Source organism: Oncorhynchus mykiss, chromosome 22 (genome assembly GCF_013265735.2).
Source record: "Oncorhynchus mykiss isolate Arlee chromosome 22, USDA_OmykA_1.1, whole genome shotgun sequence".
Lineage (NCBI taxonomy): Eukaryota > Metazoa > Chordata > Actinopteri > Salmoniformes > Salmonidae > Oncorhynchus > Oncorhynchus mykiss.
In genome coordinates, this window is record NC_048586.1 from 33,950,610 (window position 1) to 33,969,982 (window position 19,373).

General features: G+C 45.0%; 1 protein-coding gene across 3 annotated transcripts in view; it reads right to left on the bottom strand.

Moving 5' to 3' along the window:
* Positions 1-443: 443 nt before the first annotated feature.
* Positions 444-19,373, bottom strand: part of LOC110502093 (zinc finger protein Helios-like) — a 32,450-nt gene continuing 13,520 nt past the window's right edge. For 2 of the 3 annotated variants that reach the window (XM_036959165.1, XM_036959164.1), the window contains exons 3-8: positions 13,771-13,878; positions 10,835-11,023; positions 9,031-9,198; positions 3,925-4,062; positions 3,317-3,448; positions 444-2,037 (exon numbers count right to left, since the gene is read on the bottom strand). In XM_036959165.1, the coding sequence (XP_036815060.1) occupies positions 1,175-2,037; positions 3,317-3,448; positions 3,925-4,062; positions 9,031-9,198; positions 10,835-11,023; positions 13,771-13,878 (1,598 nt within the window). In that variant the 3' untranslated portion in view covers positions 444-1,174. The remainder of the gene's footprint in view (positions 2,038-3,316; positions 3,449-3,924; positions 4,063-9,030; positions 9,199-10,834; positions 11,024-13,770; positions 13,879-19,373) is intronic. The other variant, XM_036959166.1, reaches the window with a different exon arrangement.

The window sequence follows — 19,373 nt, forward strand, 5'->3', positions numbered from 1 at the left end:
TTGTACTGGGCTAAATGCTTTCCACATCATTCATATCCACTGTACAGCAAAGTTCGGATCAATTCTATTTTAATTCTATCAACAAAAAAAGTTAATTGCAATTCCAAATTCCAATGCCAATTTTCCTCATTGCTTTTTTTCATTGACTGAATTGAAATGGTTTTGATCCCAACCCTGGAGTACAGTGGAGTACATGCGCTGACATGTAATCTGCAGAAAGCAGCCTGTTCACTAAAGACACATGAGTGGAGTAAAGGCAAGCTGCGAGAAAGATATGTGAAGTTGCTATTGAACCTGGGAGTGCCTCATCCATTCCTCCACATCCCTCAAGGCATCAGGCTTCTAGTGCAAGAACAGGTTTAGGGAGGCAGGTTGCAGTGCAGTGCTTTTCCTTTCCTCTGTGAAGTGTTGTGGAACTGTTCTAAGGAAAGCAGATAGTTAGCTAGTGTAATGAACAAAACTTTAATAACAAATTTGTATACAATGTCTGGAAAAGTAAATCAATGTCTGAGTAAGTCTCTCTCTCTTTCTCTTTTATTTTCTTTCTTTCTCTCTTTCTTGTTCTCTCTCTCTCTCTCACTCGCTCTTCTCTCTCTCCCTCTCTAATGTGGCTGGTGTGACAACACGTCTGAGCAGTTTGCAGTTAGCAAGGCTTTTGACATAAGACAGAGAAGATGTGTATTGCATGAAATGGTTTGGGTGGTGGAGTCAGGGAAAGCCCCCTTGACAAGTTGAGCTCTTCCATGGCAGTCTGTGTTGCAGCAAACAAGTGCAACAATACAGTATGCAAGACAAGGACAGTGAAACGACTTATAAAACTATAATATAACTACTCACAGTATTAGTTGCTCTTTGACAATCTCAGAGACTGACCACAACAAAACTGAATAGGTGTACTTATTCTTTGTCCTCTTTTTCCCACACAAAGAAATCCCTCACTTCAGATGCATATCTCAACTTTAAAATCTTCAAAACACCTTAAAAATTGAAAATGTGTATTTGGCCCAGACCTTCATATATTTGTTTGGAATTATATAGTCAGTATCATTATGCTGCAGCAAATGTTAGTTAGTTTTCTCTGCCTTGGTTCGCTGCATTGATCACACACAGTTAGTTCAACATCACAGTCCTGGTGTGGGGATGGGGAGGGACGGCTACTGTCTTGTCCAGCCCTCTATTGGAAGGTGTGTTCCCCGCGGACGATGTGAGATGAGAACTCGTAGCGGTCCTTACTGTGGTGGCCACAGATGTTGCACTCCAGCGGGTCCCTGTAACCATGACAGCCCATGTGGATGGTGTACATAACGTGGTCCAGGAAGAGAACACAGCAGTGCTCACACTGGAACACCCTCACCTCCCGGCCTTCTCGCCCAAACACACGCACCCCGTCCCGACTCGTCTCTGCCGCCTCTCCCCGGGCCACCTCCGCTGTCAACCCCACCCCACCCACCTCAGCCCCACCTTGCCCCTCCTCTCTCCCGCCATTGGCTGGGCTGGGTCTGGACCTGGGTCGGGGGTGGGGGTTGTTTCGGTGGTTCCTGTGGTAACCCAGCCTCTCCTGTGGGCTGCTCCGTGCAGATTCGGCCGAGTTCAGCCCACTGTTGCTAGGACACTCTCTCTCCTCTCTGGTACCTTGGAGGTGGTGCTGCTTGGGTCTGGTGAGGGCGATGGGCCCGTTGGAGGAGGGAGTAAAGTCAGGAAGAGGAGGGTGCAGAGGTGAAGGATGAGGTGGGGCGTCCCGGCTGCTTGGTCGGTCCATACGGTGACCTGGCCCTGGTTCCAGGGGGTAGACGTGGTGGAAGAGGGGGTTGCCCATGTTTACCACCTCAGCCATTGAGAGGGATGGGTGTGGACCGTGTGGACCGTGCGGATGGGGGTGGTGGACCAGGGGTCTCAGGGAGTCAGAGCCCAGGTAAGAGATGGCGTTGTTGATAGCCTGGTCCATCATGTGAGCCTGCATCAGCTCTGCCTCCTTCTCATACTTCAGACTCATGTCATAGCTCAGCTCTGGGTAACTGTAACGCATCATCTTCTCACCTGCACAGAGCACAGAATACATATTACCACAATGAAACTCACATATGTATGGAGAAAGTGTCTGGTTGAATGACACCTCTTGAAACCATGTTTAGCGACAACTAGTATACTATACATACAAGTGTAAATATATATTGTGGTATATGAATATGAGTGCCTGTCAAAGTTGAACCTTTTCCCTTTTGAGAAGCTAAGCATTATTTTCTTGTTTTTCGTATTGCATTATCTCAGAGGTTTTGTGTTTAATAGTGGAAATCCCCATCTATCTGAATGCACTGTTTAACCCCTCCAGAACAGGGATGCGGTGAGCTGTTTTGCCCCTCTCTCGATAAGAGCTATGGCAGAGATACAGGTGTAACAAACCACAGAGTGAAAAACATGCCCTCGTCTCTCTCATCCGCTCTCTGTGTCTTGCTCTATCTAATAGTGCAGTGAATTATACCTCACAAACAAAATAATTGTGTTCAACGCTAATATGCCCACTAAATGTTTACAACTGTTTCGTAATACAAAGAAAAATAATGTTTTTGATGATAAGTATTTATTGTAATTGAATGTAGAAATACAGTGAATAAGACCAATGGATCTGAAATCTGAAACAATCGAACAAAAGGCTGAAATCTGTGATTAGTGTGTTCATTTCTACCGTTAAATCAAGGTAATATTTTTGTTGCTAAACCTCTGCCCAGGCATGCAATTCCCTTTTTTGCATGCGTAAACTCATCCTGTAACAGTTCGGTCAAACTGAACATAAAAAATCGAAACTGTAAACTGAATTTAACCTAACAGGTAAAATTCAATCAAAAAATGGAATTAACTAAATACCCCACAAAATACTCAGTGATATGAGGTAGATGCAACACGTAAACAATATGGTGGGTCAATTTCTGTAACAACTAAGAGTGTTGAAGTGAGAGGCTGAACTTCTCAGCTGTTTTGGTGGCCTGGCCACCACACTGTGAACAGCATGAAGCACCCATGTGCATGCACAGACACTGTGTGTGACTGTGTGAGAGCGAAGTGTTGCATCTCACTCATCTCAATATCTCCGGTGCTGCTCGTGTTAACGTAATTTTGCTGAGTCTACCTTTAATAACAAATGAATCATTATCAAACACTGAAATATTTCAAATAGTTATTGTAAAGAAAAATGAAATGATGTATTGTCTTTTAAATACAATAGTTATATAAGCTTATATGAGTAATTGTGAGTTAGTGATCCTTGGGGTCAACACATCATTGTGCTCCCCATTACAGGAAGTGATGTAATGATTCTTACCCACAAACTTTTGTGGGGTGGTGCTCTTCCTCTTCCCCATGTTACTCTGCAGTCTCTCGATGACTGGTGGGCGGTCGAAGGGTGCCCTGGCAACAGCCTCAGCCAGGGGCCTCTGCTCTTTAGGGACCTCACCTAGGGGTCAGAGGAGTGTGTGTGTGAGGAGTGTGTGTGTGTGTGTGTGTGTGTGTGTGTGTGTGTGTGTGTGTGTGTGTGTGTGTGTGTGTGTGTGTGTGTGTGTGTGTGTGTGTGTGTGTGTGTGTGTGTGTGTGTGTGTGTGTGTGTGTGTGTGTGTGTGTGTGTGTGTGTGTGTGTGTGTGGAAAAGCAGAATGAAAGTCTGCACCAAGGCTTGTAGGTAGTAGGTGGCTGGTGTATGAATGTCAAATAACTAAGTAGAGTTTACAGGGTACTCGCGCTTACTCTACAATAAGGAGGCAGAGAAATACAATTGGTCTTCAATTGAACTTCATGATTGAATGATCATTTATAAAAAGAGAAAGTGCAAGGTGCAGAAAAGTGACAAACAAAGCAGACGTTTCCACATCTATACCATCAACAGTGCTGTACCATATAGCACGTCTCTGTACCAGAGCAGGACATTGACACTCACCTGGATAAGGTCCGGTGATGGAAGTGGGATCCATGGCAACACTCTGAAGGTAGTTATGGCAACGCTCTTTATGCTCCTCCAATGAAATCCTCTGTTTGTAGCTCCGCCCACAGTAGTTGCACTTGTGTGGTTTGCCCACTAAACGAGAGAAATTATATCAAAATAACAAAATACTATTTTAATAGACAGATGGATGGACAGAGAGAGAGAGTGGGCATGGTCCAAAGCATTTTTGTGGTGATGCAAATCTACAGTATGTGAACTCTCTAGGAGGTTGTAGTAGACGCATAGAACCTGTGGAGAACAGAGTCTATGTGAACTTTCTAGGACAGTGTTCCCAACTCCAGTCTTCGAGTACGCCCAATAGTGCACCTTTTGGTTGTAGCCCGAGACAAGCACACCTGATTCAACTTGTCAACTAATCATCAAGCCCTCAATGAGTTCAATCAGGTGAGTTGGTCCGGGGCTAAAACAAAAATGTGTGCTGTTGGGGGTCCTGGAGGTCTGGAGTTGAGAAACACTGCTGTAGGAGGTTGTAGTAAACAAACAGAGCCCATGGAGAAGACAGAAAATAGAGGAGGGCTATGATGCGCTATGGAGGAATTATGCTCCACAGCTAGTAGGATCCCTCACACAAACCAGACTCTCCAATACAGACTTGTCCCTTTCATACACCAAGGAACAACTGTTACAACTCTTCCAGGCGCCAAATACTAGTTTACTACTATGTTGCATAATTCAAAGGGCCTGTAGGCCCAGTACAGAGTCAGTCAATACGTTCTGCATCCCTTAGTGGGAGGAAAATAACTCCAACGTTACACCTAAAGAACGCATGTGTTTCTCCTCAGCAGCTGGAGGTGAGAAGTATTCATGCTGCCAGTTCCATTTAGATGGGGTTTATGCTGGTGAGACAGGCCAAAACCTCACCTAGCTTTCCCACAGAGAAGATCCATCCGTTGATCCTTCCTTCCTTCCTTCAATCCTTCCTCCCTTCCTTCCAATCTTTCCTCATTAATTTATGAATTCTACTTCATTCGTTCACTCATGAATTAATTACTCATTAATGAATGAATGAATAAATTCACAATGAGTTGGCGGTCCAGACAACACCCACCAGTGACCCAGACTCTGGCCCAAAACAGGAGCAGTTCACGTGATAAAATGTATAGCAGAGGTGACTATGTCACTAGAAACTACCTGACCTGTGACTGTGGGAATAACATGTTTCAGTCTGATAACTAAGATACTTTTATCTAAAGCGACTTACAGTCACGCGCGCATACATTTAACGTATGGGCGGTCTAGGGAATCAAACCCACTACCCTGGCATTATAAGAATCCAATGTTCTACCAACTTAAGTAATATAATGTCACGGTAATGGAAAAACACCCTGAACTGTCTGTCTGCTCCAATGATCTAGGCCAAAGCACCTGCGAACTGTCGCCAGCTGCCAGCCGCAATGGGCAGTTACACTTTCATGTTGGAATAGGCAACACACACACACACACACACACCTCATTTACACAACCTCCCCCACGTGGCCTTTTGCAGATGTTGGATGTATCACCAAAATCCCGCTTTCAGCAGCTATTCTTGAACATGCAAATAGCCTCAGCGCTCTCAGCCTTTAGACTCAGTCGGCTGCATCTATTTGGGTGACAAACAGGAACCTATTGTTTCTTGTCTCAGAAACCTTTTATTGTCTCATGTAATGTCAAAAATGAGTGACCCCATAGCTCTCCATGTAGCATCTAAAACATCTCCAAGAACAACCAATCACATGCACACTACACATTTGCACAGCAATTCTAGGAATGATTTCATATTGCCATTCAACAATGTGTTTGTGATGGGTTCAGATACTGTACAACACAATCCATGCAGTGCCAATCTGTGACACCTACAGCACCCAATGTCACAGGAAGGCCAAAAAGATCATCAAGGACAACAACCACCCGAGCCACCGCCTGTTCACCCTGCTATCATCCAGAAGGCGAGGTCAGTACAGGTGCATCTAAACTGGGACCGAGAGACTAACATAGAGAGGCTGCTGCCAACATACAGACTTAAATCACTGGCCACTTTAATACATGGACTTAATAAAGGTATCACTAGTCACTTTAAAAAACAACACTTTAATAATGTCTACATATCCTACATTACTCATCTCATATGTATATATACTGTATTCTATTCTATACCATCTACTGCATCTTGCCTGCGCCGCACGGCCATCGCTCATCCATATATTTCTATGTACATATCCTTATTCATCCCTTTACATTTGTGTGTATAAGGTAGTTGTTGTGAATTTGTTACATTATTTGTAAGATATTACTGCATTGTCTGTACTAAAAGCACAAGCATTTCCCTACACTCGCATTAACATCTGCTAACCATGTGTATGTGACTAATAGAATTTAATTTGATTTGATTTTGATTGTACAATACATTGTCACTGTCTCTCTCTGTTTCTCTGCCTCTGTCTCTTTCCCCTCTCAATCTCTTCACCTGTTTCCTGGCACTGTGTCATGTGTCTCCCAGGGGGCAGGGAGGAACAGAGAGAGAGAGAGGAGAAGGGAGAAGAGCCCTTTCAACTACAGCCTTGTACATAAGAGAACGGCATGCGAACCTACTCCGTATGCCACAGAAGAGTGCCTAACATTCCATTCAGCGCTCAGGTTGTGTAGTAGGTAGGCTGAGGGGCAGAGGGGATTTATATAGTAGGTAGGCTGAGGGGCAGAGGGGATTTATATAGTAGGTAGGCTGAGGGGTGAAAGGGGATTCATATAGTAGTTAGGCTGAGGGGCAGAGGGGATTCATATAGTAGGTAGGCTGAGGGGCAGAGGGGATTTATATAGTAGGTAGGCTGAGGGGCAGAGGGGATTCATATAGTAGGTAGGCTGAGGGGCAGAGGGGATTTATATAGTAGGTAGGCTGAGGGGTGAAAGGGGATTCATATAGTAGTTAGGCTGAGGGGCAGAGGGGATTCATATAGTAGGTAGGCTGAGGGGCAGAGGGGATTCATATAGTAGGTAGGCTGAGGGGCAGAGGGGATTTATATAGTAGGTAGGCTGAGGGGCAGAGGGGATTCATATAGTAGGTAGGCTGAGGGGCAGAGGGGATTTATATAGTAGGTAGGCTGAGGGGTGAAAGGGGATTCATATAGTAGTTAGGCTGAGGGGCAGAGGGGATTCATATAGTAGGTAGGCTGAGGGGTGAAAGGGGATTCATATAGTAGGTAGGCTGAGGGGCAGAGGGGATTCATATAGTAGGTAGGCTGAGGGGCAGAGGGGATTTCTATAGTAGGTAGGCTGAGGGGTGAAAGGGGATTCATATAGTAGGTAGGCTGAGGGGTGAAAGGGGATTCATATAGTAGGTAGGCTGAAGGGTGAAAGGGGATTCATATAGTAGGTAGGCTGAGGGGTGAAAGGGGATTCATATAGTAGGTAGGCTGAGGGGTGAAAGGGGATTCATATAGTAGTTAGGCTGAGGGGCGAAAGGGGATTCATATAGTAGGTAGGCTGAGGGGTGAAAGGGGATTCATATAGTAGGTAGGCTGAGGGGTGAAAGGGGATTCATATAGTAGGTAGGCTGAGGGGTGAAAGGGGATTCATATAGTAGGTAGGCTGAGGGGTGAAAGGGGATTCATATAGTAGGTAGGCTGAGGGGTGAAAGGGGATTCATATAGTAGTTAGGCTGAGGGGAGAAAGGGGATTCATATAGTAGGTAGGCTGAGGGGTGAAAGGGGATTCATATAGTAGGTAGGCTGAGGGGCAGAGGGGATTTATATAGTAGGTAGGCTGAGGGGTGAAAGGGGATTCATATAGTAGTTAGGCTGAGGGGCAGAGGGGATTCATATAGTAGGTAGGCTGAGGGGCAGAGGGGATTTATATAGTAGGTAGGCTGAGGGCCAGAGGGGATTCATATAGTAGGTAGGCTGAGGGGCAGAGGGGATTTATATAGTAGGTAGGCTGAGGGGTGAAAGGGGATTCATATAGTAGTTAGGCTGAGGGGCAGAGGGGATTCATATAGTAGGTAGGCTGAGGGGCAGAGGGGATTCATATAGTAGGTAGGCTGAGGGGCAGAGGGGATTTATATAGTAGGTAGGCTGAGGGGCAGAGGGGATTCATATAGTAGGTAGGCTGAAGGGCAGAGGGGATTTATATAGTAGGTAGGCTGAGGGGTGAAAGGGGATTCATATAGTAGTTAGGCTGAGGGGCAGAGGGGATTCATATAGTAGGTAGGCTGAGGGGTGAAAGGGGATTCATATAGTAGGTAGGCTGAGGGGCGAAAGGGGATTCATACAGCACTACTACTTACTACACATTAATTTGCTGCCTACACTGACTGGAGGAGAGTGAAGAATGAGTTTAGCCTAAAAAACAGGATGTGAAAATTAGAAAAAGGTCAAAAGAGAATGAAAGAGACAGAGAAAGACAGACAAGAGACCGAGAGAAAGACCCTCTGGTTCTTGGTAGCTGCATGTGAGTACTTCTAGGAGGACAACACTAGAGGTGGCGGCGTACTGTTGTCTCAAAAAGACACGGCAGTGGAGACCACAGAGAGAGAGGGGTCTTTGATGCAGAGCTAGGACAGTGAGTTACAGTTAGAGCAACACAGCACAGCGTTTCTTTAGTCTCCCCATATATCTACAGAGAACCGAGAGTTCCTTTCTGAGGAGACTAGACGTGAGCAGGTTATAGGAATGAAAGGAACATCATGTCCTGGGTGCCTAACCACAGCCCTTGTCTGTCTGCAAACAAAGCTTCAGAGAGATGCATCCATCCAACAATGAGAAACAATGATATCTGTGGGGACTGTTGCTAATCTGTCTCACACAAACTTAGACACAAGTCAGACGAGATCATGCTTTTAGTTGCTTCGAGACAGACCTGTTCTATAGCCTGTTCTATAGCATCAACTATTTGACAAGTTGAGAATTTATTGAAACCAGGATATGATACTCAGTAGTAACCACAGTAATAAAAAAAGTTAAAGCAAGCATGACTCAATATAGACGGAATAGGTGAATAAAGGAGTCCCAGAGATGAGGAGGATGAGGAGGAAGAAGAAGGAAGAAGAGAGGCGGCAGAGAGGCTGACCTGAGTGTGTGCGTAGGTGGCCTGTGAGTGCGTCACGACGGCGGCAGGCGTAGCTACAGAAGGGGCATTTGAAGGGCTTCTCCCCCGTGTGCAGCTTAATGTGTCTCAACAGGTTGCCCTTCTGAGTGAACGACACACCACACTGGTTACACTGGAACGGCCTATCACCTGAGAGGGCCACAGGAAGTGTTACACTGGAACGGCCTATCAGCTGAAATGGGCTCAGGAAGTGTTACACTGGAGCGGCCTATCAGCTGAAATGGGCACAGGAAGTGCAAGCTCGCTTCACTCACAGTCCCACTTTAACGTAGTGCCAGATCAGCAACACACAATAACCACAGAAACTCAGCAACCTAGTCTTGAGTTGCCACACTTTTCACTGGGATTTTGGACCGAACGAACTTAAGACAGAAATTGAGGTTCACAGCGACTCAACAACAATCAACACATTTCACTGGTAAAACATGTACGTCATTTAGCAGACACTCTTATCCAGAGAAACTTACAGTAGAATAAATAGATTTTCATAATTTTCTTTTTTTTCGTACCAGTCCCCCACGAGAATCAAACCCACAACCCTGGCGTTGCAAGTGCCATGCTCTACCAGCTACACAGGACCTGTACATGGCTGGACTGTGGAGGTGAACAAACCCTAAACTCGTCAATTGCTAACCTCGTCCTCAGCCTCAATTAAACAAACCCTAGCTGAGACTAACAAACGTTGCCAATATTACTTCAAGGAGGATTTTCAGTGCAGAGAAAAACAAACTGCTGTGTGGTTTCTGATGTGCACTGTGTACTATTGATACATTTGAACTAGATCTTACTGTAGTAACGACAGAGATATTTATATCTCCAGAAATAGAGTGTGGTGAGATGAGGTGTTAGCTCTGTTCCTATTCGCTCTGGGTCTCTACTACAGCTTTCTCTCTTTCTATCACCACACAGTACAGTAGGTACATAACTACAATGTTTCCGTCCCTAACCAGACCCAATGTATGGTTATAGGAGGGACAAACATACACACATGCACACACACACACCCATATGTCTAAGTTAAAAGTATTATGTTAAGCGTTGCTGTCAAAGTGTCTTCAGATGGAAGATGGTTTAGAGAGTCTTACATTGTGTCTTATAGTCTTGCATTGCTAAACGTGCTGCATCCGTTTAGTGCCCAGTTTTACCATCGGTGAGTGTGTGTTTGTATGTCTCTATGTACATAGTTTTCCTGGTTCACAACTAGACTACAGCACTCATCATCATCATCATCATCATCATCATAATGATGATCCGCTCTTGATCTGCAGCCCAACAATTGAAAATCTGATCCTAAATCTGTGACGACCGAGGCACAGTAATAGCGTCAGTTAAGGGCTAGGGAACAGGTTGAGGAAGATTCCTGGGATGTTTTCCCTGAGAATGATTCCAAGGCTCAACTATTGTCTTCTAGAACACAGCAAAGCTTTTCACCTCCACACCCAATGACACAAAAAAAAAGCCATTTCTGACTCAAGCATTATAATTTTCTTCAAACATAGGATAAGTGACGTACAATTGCATTAGTCTGTAAATTACATATCTCATACTGAGCCACAATGTGAAGTATCCATTATCTGCCATTTTGTATTATACGTCTATAACTAATAGGTTTTTGCAGTTTGCTAGACGTTAATGGTAAAACATTGACAATCCTCAGATACATCAGAGAGTATTGGGTCATTGGTGTTCAATATAGCGTACATAAGGTTTGGGCTATATACTATAGAAGGGACATAAGGGGAAACAACTTTAGAGAAACATTTACCATTGGGCAGCTGAGTTCCTGGGTCACATGACCCTTCTGACCCGGGGACCCCATCCTGTAGGTTGTTTGGGCTGTCAATCATGGGCTCCTCCAAACCCAATCCCTCTTCCCCGCTTTGGCCCATGTCCTCTGCTGTGGTCCTCCTGTCCCCTTCATCTTCTGTCTCATCTTCCTGTTTGATTGTGTTTTCTAGAAGAGACCAGTATGACCAATCAAGTTATTGTTTGATGCTTTTTGGCTAATTACATTAGATTATTGTTGTGGGTGATCCTTGTTCTCAATAGGTGTGGGAACTGAAGGTTGGGATTGTACATCTTGTAAATCTCTTTCTCTTTGACTAAGTCCATTGATAGGAATAAGTTCATACGATCTGCATATCATTTCCCCTGGCGAAACAAGTGATATAATGATACTCACAGTATTAGGAAAGTTTATGCTAAACCCCCTGAGACAGAGACTCTCCACATCTGACTAACAATTACACTATTTTAATTGTAAGCAACTACAAGTGCTATTTTTAAACCTGAAATTCCTGGAATGCACATAGTTAACATGTTATGTAAAGATACACTTGGTTACTCCCAGAAATGGACTGTGTGTAGTGATGTGACATGCTCTGAACGTTATTGGGGAAGAGATGAGAAACAGGCTTGTCTAGTTCCAGTCAGTCCCTGGGGAGATGAGGGAGGGAGGAAGAAGATGAAAGAGGAAGGACGAGGGGGAGGGGAATGTCCTAGCTTAGCCTAAACAGGTGCTGCCGCAGCCCCTGAGGTTTTCCACTTGACTGATGCTGGGTTAGAGACTGGCTGGATGGGATGTGGGGGAGGGGGGGGGGGGGGGGGGGTGCTGACTGACTGACTGACTGACTAAAGGCAGGAAGGCCTCTGCTGGTTTTCTACTGCCACAAGACTCCTAGTATCTGTGACTGACAACACACACACACACACACACACACACACACACACACACACACACACACACACACAAACGTAGCCACAGAATAATATTCAGAGATCCAGAGATTGTACACTCCCATACAATGCATTTGTTTGAATATAGGGACCTTTAAGGTTGAACATAGGCTACAGGGACCTTTAAGATTGAACATAGGCTACAGAGACCTTTATGATTGAACATAGGCTACAGGGACCTTTATGATTGAACATAGGCTACAGGGACCTTTATGATTGAACATAGGCTACAGGGACCTTTATGATTGAACATAGGCTACAGGGACCTTTATGATTGAACATAGGCTACAGGGACCTTTATGATTGAACATAGGCTACAGGGACCTTTATGATTGAACATAGGCTACAGGGACCTTTATGATTGAACATAGGCTACAGGGACCTTTATGATTGAACATAGGCAACAGGGACCTTTATGATTGAACATAGGCTACAGGGACCTTTATGATTGAACATGAGCAGAAGGTGACTCCTTGCAATCCTTTAGACACGGCTGTTTGTGATTTGTGACTGACCATGATCACAGGGTGTGTACGCAAGGAGACAAAGCAATAGCCCCAAACCTCTCACACCTATATCCATCTCATACCCATGTTCCCTTAGGCTCATAGACTCCATAAACACAAGGGAGTGTGTGGGGTGATTGCTTTAGGGATGACAACAATGTCCACTGTGGTGATTGCTATAGGGTTGATGTCATCCATCTTTCTCACAACATAGGACACATAGAATTCAGGACTCCTGCTATTGTCATCAATGACATGACAATCTCTGAAACAACATGGCAGTCTTTTCTTTAGCAATATTCCCCCTTCTATCTGTATCCCTGTCTGACCTGAAGGAGCCCCTGTTTTACTAACAGCATGACATTGAGGTTATCATCCAGAACTGTCTCCTGGCAACACGGAACTAGCAGATCGAGACGAGCTCTATTGGTTTTCATATTTTCCTCCCAGACGAGGGGTACGGGAGATGGGATATATAAAATGACGAGCCCTGCACTTTGCTGTCGCAGCTGGCTGTACTTGAGATGGTTGCTGTGACAACAGTGTATCATAGAACTCAGATGAATAAAATATAAAGAAAGAAACTCCCAAAGCATGGGTCATGTTACCAAGGAGGAGAAACTAGGTATCCAAGCTAATAGAAGAGTGCCATCATAAGCAAATCTGAGCTTGGGTGCCTGTCCAACCCATAGCTTTCTGTGTCTTGAACACCTCATAGTTTACATCACCCACATAGTTTACATTCCCCTCATACTGTAATTGACATTACCCTCATAGTTTTGCTAGTGGCGCTGTCGAGGCATTTAGCTGAAGTCAACGAGAAAAGCATTTAAAATGCTCTACCTTACTAATAGTTTGAAATGTAAACATATAGCAAACATGTTCTGTAGTTTTGTACAGTGACACAACTGGTCAATTTCACGAGAAATTCAGCGTCAGTCAGTGTTGTGTTACAACAATGGTGGCGAAGCTGAGTGGTGTTAGGCAACTTCCGGGTCAGGATGACACAGGCTGTGTCAGTGAGAACGATCCCCCTCTTTAACACTGTAGTCTGTGAGAGCTATCTCCCTCTTTAACACTTTAGCCTGAACCCCAAATCTGTTTGTGGGGTCTTGCAGACTCCTATTAACTATTAATGACCATAGGAGTTGGCAAGCCAACATAAACAGATCTGGGACCAGGGTACTAGTAGTGGGGGATGCTGCGGGAAACAGCTTCCCTTTTCTGCTTCAGCTACCACATGGTGAATAGCACCCTCAGCTCTTCCTGTTTCTGTTCATTTAGGGGAAGGGAACTATGCAAGACCCTTCAGATAAGACATGCATTGATAAGATAAACTGTTTCTCTTAACACACACAATCCTCTTGAGTGTGGGTGTGTGCACGTGTGTATGTTCCTCTCTGCATCCATACATACGTGTGTGTGTTTGTGTGCACGTATATGTTCAGCAACCACTCACCAGTGGGTGAATTAGGATGCTGGAGCTGCTGTCCATTGGGTGTGTTTGCCGACAGGTCCACCAACATTCTAGAGTTCTCTGTCTTCCTGGGAGGGCAGTCTCCGTTACCTGGGAGACAGACAGACAGACAAGAGAGCTGGGAACATCGCTCTGCATTGCATTGCATTGCATAGCACACATAAGCATACAACTCCATCTGTACAAACAGCATAACATACACACACACACACACACACACACACACACACACACACACACACACACACACACACACACACACACACACTCACACACATTGCTTTTGATAGGTGTCAGTTGAAGCAATCACACCTTGCCAAAATAGTGACAAAACACCTGATTACCTGGGGATAATCTTAAACTTTGTTTCACTTATGTTAAGAGGAAATCATTTAGCAAACTAGGCCAGGAGGCCAGTGTCAATATGGCTATTTGTATGATTTATTTATTTATTTATTTTACCTTTATTTAACCAGGTAGGCAAGTTGAGAACAAGTTCTCATTTACAATTGCGACCTGGCCAAGATAAAGCAAAGCAGTTCGACAGATACAACAACACAGAGTTACACATGGAGTAAAACAAACATACAGTCAATAATAAAGTATAAACAAGTCTATATACAATGTGAGCAAATGAGGTGAGAAGGGAGGTAAAGGCAAAAAAGGCCTTGGTGGCAAGGTAAATACAATATAGCAAGTAAAACACTGGAATGGTAGTTTTGCAATGGAAGAATGTGCAAAGTAGAAATAAAAATAATGGGGTGCAAAGGAGCAAAATAAATAAATTAATTAAATACAGTTGGGAAAGAGGTAGTTGATAGGGCTAAATTATAGGTGGGCTATGTACAGGTGCAGTAATCTGTGAGCTGCTCTGACAGTTGGTGCTTAAAGCTAGTGAGGGAGATAAGTGTTTCCAGTTTCAGAGATTTTTGTAGTTCGTTCCAGTCATTGGCAGCAGAGAACTGGAAAGAGAGGCGGCCAAAGAAAGAATTGGTTTTGGGGGTGACTAGAGAGATATACCTGCTGGAGCGTGTGCTACAGGTGGGAGATGCTATGGTGACCAGCGAGCTGAGATAAGGGGGGACTTTACCTAGCAGGGTCTTGTAGATGACATGGAGCCAGTGGGTTTGGCGACGAGTATGAAGCGAGGGCCAGCCAACGAGAGCGTACAGGTCGCAATGGTGGGTAGTATATGGGGCTTTGGTGACAAAACGGATTGCACTGTGATAGACTGCATCCAATTTGTTGAGTAGGGTATTGGAGGCTATTTTGTAAATTACATCGCCAAAGTCGAGGATTGGTAGGATGGTCAGTTTTACAAGGGTATGTTTGGCAGCATGAGTGAAGGATGCTTTGTTGCGAAATAGGAAGCCAATTCTAGATTTAACTTTGGATTGGAGATGTTTGATATGGGTCTGGAAGGAGAGTTTACAGTCTAACCAGACACCTAAGTATTTGTAGTTGTCCACGTATTCTAAGTCAGAGCCGTCCAGAGTAGTGATGTTGGACAGGCGGGTAGGTGCAGGTAGCGATCGGTTGAAGAGCATGCATTTAGTTTTACTTGTATTTAAGAGCAATTGGAGGCCACGGAAGGAGAGTTGTATGGCATTGAAGCTTGCCTGGAGGGTTGTTAACACAGTGTCCAAAGAAGGGCCGGAAGTATACAGAATGGTGTCGTCTTCGTAGAGGTGGATCAGAGACTCACCAGCAGCAAGACCTCATTGATGTATACAGAGAAGAGAGTCGGTCCAAGAATTGAACCCTGTGGCACCCCCATAGAGACTGCCAGAGGTCCGGACAACAGACCCTCCGATTTGACACACTGAACTCTATCAGAGAAGTAGTTGGTGGACCAGGCGAGGCAATCATTTGAGAAACCAAGGCTGTTGAGTCTGCCGATGAGGATGTGGTGATTGACAGAGTCGAAAGCCTTGGCCAGATCAATGAATACGGCTGCACAGTAATGTTTCTTATCGATGGCGGTTAAGATATCGTTTCGGACCTTGAGCGTGGCTGAGGTGCACCCATGACCAGCTCTGAAACCAGATTGCATAGCAGAGAAGGTATGGTGAGATTCAAAATGGTCGGTAATCTGTTTGTTGACTTGGCTTTCGAAGACCTTAGAAAGGCATGGTAGGATAGATATAGGTCTGTAGCAGTTTGGGTCAAGAGTGTCCCCCCCTTTGAAGAGGGGGATGACCGCAGCTGCTTTCCAATCTTTGGGAATCTCAGACGACACGAAAGAGAGGTTGAACAGGCTAGTAATAGGGGTGGCAACAATTTCGGCAGATAATTTTAGAAAGAAAGGGTCCAGATTGTCTAGCCCGGCTGATTTGTAGGGGTCCAGATTTTGCAGCTCTTTCAGAACATCAGCTGAATGGATTTGGGAGAAGGAGAAATGGGGAAGGCTTGGGCGAGTTGCTGTTGGGGGTGCAGTGCTGTTGACAGGGGTAGGAGTAGCCAGGTGGAAAGCATGGCCAGCAGTAGAAAAATGCTTATTGAAATTTTCAATTATGGTGGATTTATCAGTGGTGACAGTGTTTCCTATCTTCAGTGCAGTGGGCAGCTGGGAGGAGGTGTTCTTATTCTCCATGGACTTTACAGTGTCCCAGAACTTTTTTGAGTTAGTGTTGGAAGAAGCAAATTTCTGCTTGAAAAAGCTAGCCTTGGCTTTTCTAACTGCCTGTGTATAATGGTTTCTAGCTTCCCTGAACAGCTGCATATCACGGGGGCTGTTCGATGCTAATGCAGAACGCCATAGGATGTTTTTGTGTTGGTTAAGGGCAGTCAGGTCTGGGGAGAACCAAGGGCTATATCTGTTCCTGGTTCTAAATTTCTTGAATGGGGCATGTTTATTTAAGATGGTTAGGAAGGCATTTTTAAAAAATATCCAGGCATCCTCTACTGACGGGATGAGGTCAATATCCTTCCAGGATACCCCGGCCAGGTCGATTAGAAAGGCCTGCTCGCTGAAGTGCTTCAGGGAGCGTTTTACAGTGATGAGAGGAGGTCGTTTGACCGCTGACCCATTACGGATGCAGGCAATGAGGCAGTGATCGCTGAGATCTTGGTTGAAGACAGCAGAGGTGTATTTAGAGGGGAAGTTGGTTAGGATGATATCTATGAGGGTGCCCATGTTTAAGGCTTTGGGGAGGTACCTGGTAGGTTCATTGATAATTTGTGTGAGATTGAGGGCATCAAGTTTAGATTGTAGGATGGCTGGGGTGTTAAGCATGTTCCAGTTTAGGTCGCCTAGCAGCACGAGCTCTGAAGATAGATGGGGGGCAATCAGTTCACATATGGTGTCCAGAGCACAGCTGGGGGCAGAGGGTGGTCTATAGCAGGCGGCAACGGTGAGAGACTTGTTTTTAGAGAGGTGGATTTTTAAAAGTAGAAGTTCAAATTGTTTGGGTACAGATCTGGATAGTAGGACAGAACTCTGCAGGCTATCTTTGCAGTAGATTGCAACACCGCCCCCTTTGGCAGTTCTATCTTGTCTGAAAATGTTGTAGTTTGGAATTAAAATGTCAGAATTTTTGTCTTCCTAAGCCAGGATTCAGACACAGCTAGAACATCCGGGTTGGCAGAGTGTGCTAAAGCAGTGAATAGAACAAACTTAGGGAGGAGGCTTCTAATGTTAACATGCATGAAACCAAGGCTATTACGGTTACAGAAGTCGTCAAAAGAGAGCGCCTGGGGAATAGGAGTGGAGCTAGGCACTGCAGGGCCTGGATTCACCTCTACATCGCCAGAGGAACATAGGAGGAGTAGAATAAGGGTGCGACTAAAAGCAATAAGAATTGGTCGTCTAGAACGTCTGGATCAGAGAGTAAAAGGAGGTTTCTGGGGGCGATAAAATAGCATCAAGGTATAATGTACAGACAAAGGTAAGGTAGGATGTGAATACAGTGGAGGTAAACCTAGGTATTGAGTGATGAAGAGAGAGATATTGTCTCTAGAAACATCATTGAAACCAGGAGATGTCATTGCATGTGTGGGTGGTGGAACTAATAGGTTGGATAAGGTATAGTGAGCAGGACTAGAGGCTCTACAGTGAAATAAGCCAATAAACACTAACCAGAACAGCAATGGACAAGACATATTGACATTAAGGAGAGGCATGCTTAGTCGAGTGATCAAAAGGGTCCAGTGAGTGGAGAGGTTGGTTGAGGGTCACGGCGATTTAGACAGCTAGCCAAGCCAACCGGTAGCAAGCTAGCATAGGATGGAGTCTGTTGTTAGCCACCTCTTGCGTTCGGTCAGTAGATTAGTGGGGTTCCGTGAGGTAGAGGGGATTAATCCAAATCACACAACAACAACAAAAATAAGAACAATAGATATAGTTATAGAGGCCCGAGAAGAAAACATAATAATAATAAAAATAAATAAATTGTCCGATTGTCTATTCAGATAGCAGCCGGTAAGACAGCTAACGGTTAGCGGGCCGCAGATGAGCGTTCAGGTAACGTCGCGACAGAGGAGCCAGCCGGATCTCCTTCAGGTAGATAACGTCGGCAGTCCAGTTGTGAAGGCCCGGTGGGGCTCCGCGTAGGCAGTGAAACGGGTCCGGATAGGTGACTGCAGCCCAGGAGTGAATGATGGAACTCAGGAGTGATTGACGGAGCTGGCTAGCACCGGAACAATCGATGTTTGCTCCGGAATCGACGAAAGCCGACTGTCACACGAATAGCAGCTAGCTAGCTGTGAGATCCGGGTATGAATGTCCAGAGAGCAGTTGAAATCCAGGGACATGGAGAGAAAAATTGGTCCGGTATGTTCCGTTCTGAGCCGCGCTGCGCCGTACAAAACTGGCGATAGATTTTCGAGCTAAAGGATAGCTGATGACCACAAACCGTGGTTAGCTGAATACTAACGATTTGCCAGTAAAGAAGCTAACTAGCTTCTGATTAGCTTCTGGATTAGCTTCTGGGCTAGCTCCTGGCTAGTTTCTGGCTAGCTTCTTGGAGTTTCTGGCTAGCTTCTTGGAGGATTACAGATCTGAGGTAAATAATAATTTTTTATAAATATAAATTGGTGAGGCTGGTTGCAGGAGAGTGTTTAGAAGATGAGTTGATGGAAAATAAAAATATATATATACAGGACACGACAAGACGAGGACAAAAGGCGTCTGAACTGCTATGCGATCTTGGAGAAGAGTTGAAGAGGAGATGATACCCTGTTCCGGATCCTAAACAGCAAATGTTCCAATGTTGAATCAACTCTGACAATTTTAAACTTAAGACTGGGCCAGTGTGTATATGGGTCCACTTTCATTGTTAACACTGTGTTGGGCCTCCCAGGTGGCGCAGCGGTCTAAGGCACTGCATCAAAGTGCTGAGGAGCCACTACAGCCTGGGGTTCGATCTATGACCAGGATCACCATAAAGCAGCACACAACTGGCCATGCACCATCCGGGTTTGGTCAGTGGGTTTTCCTTGGCTCATCTAGCAACTCCTTGTGGCGGGCCGGGTACCTGCAAGCTGATAGTGCTCGTCAATTGAACAATGTTTCCTCCGACATATTGGCAAGGTTGACTTCAAGAGGTTAAGTGAGCATTGTGTTAAAGGTCATGAATAGCCATAAT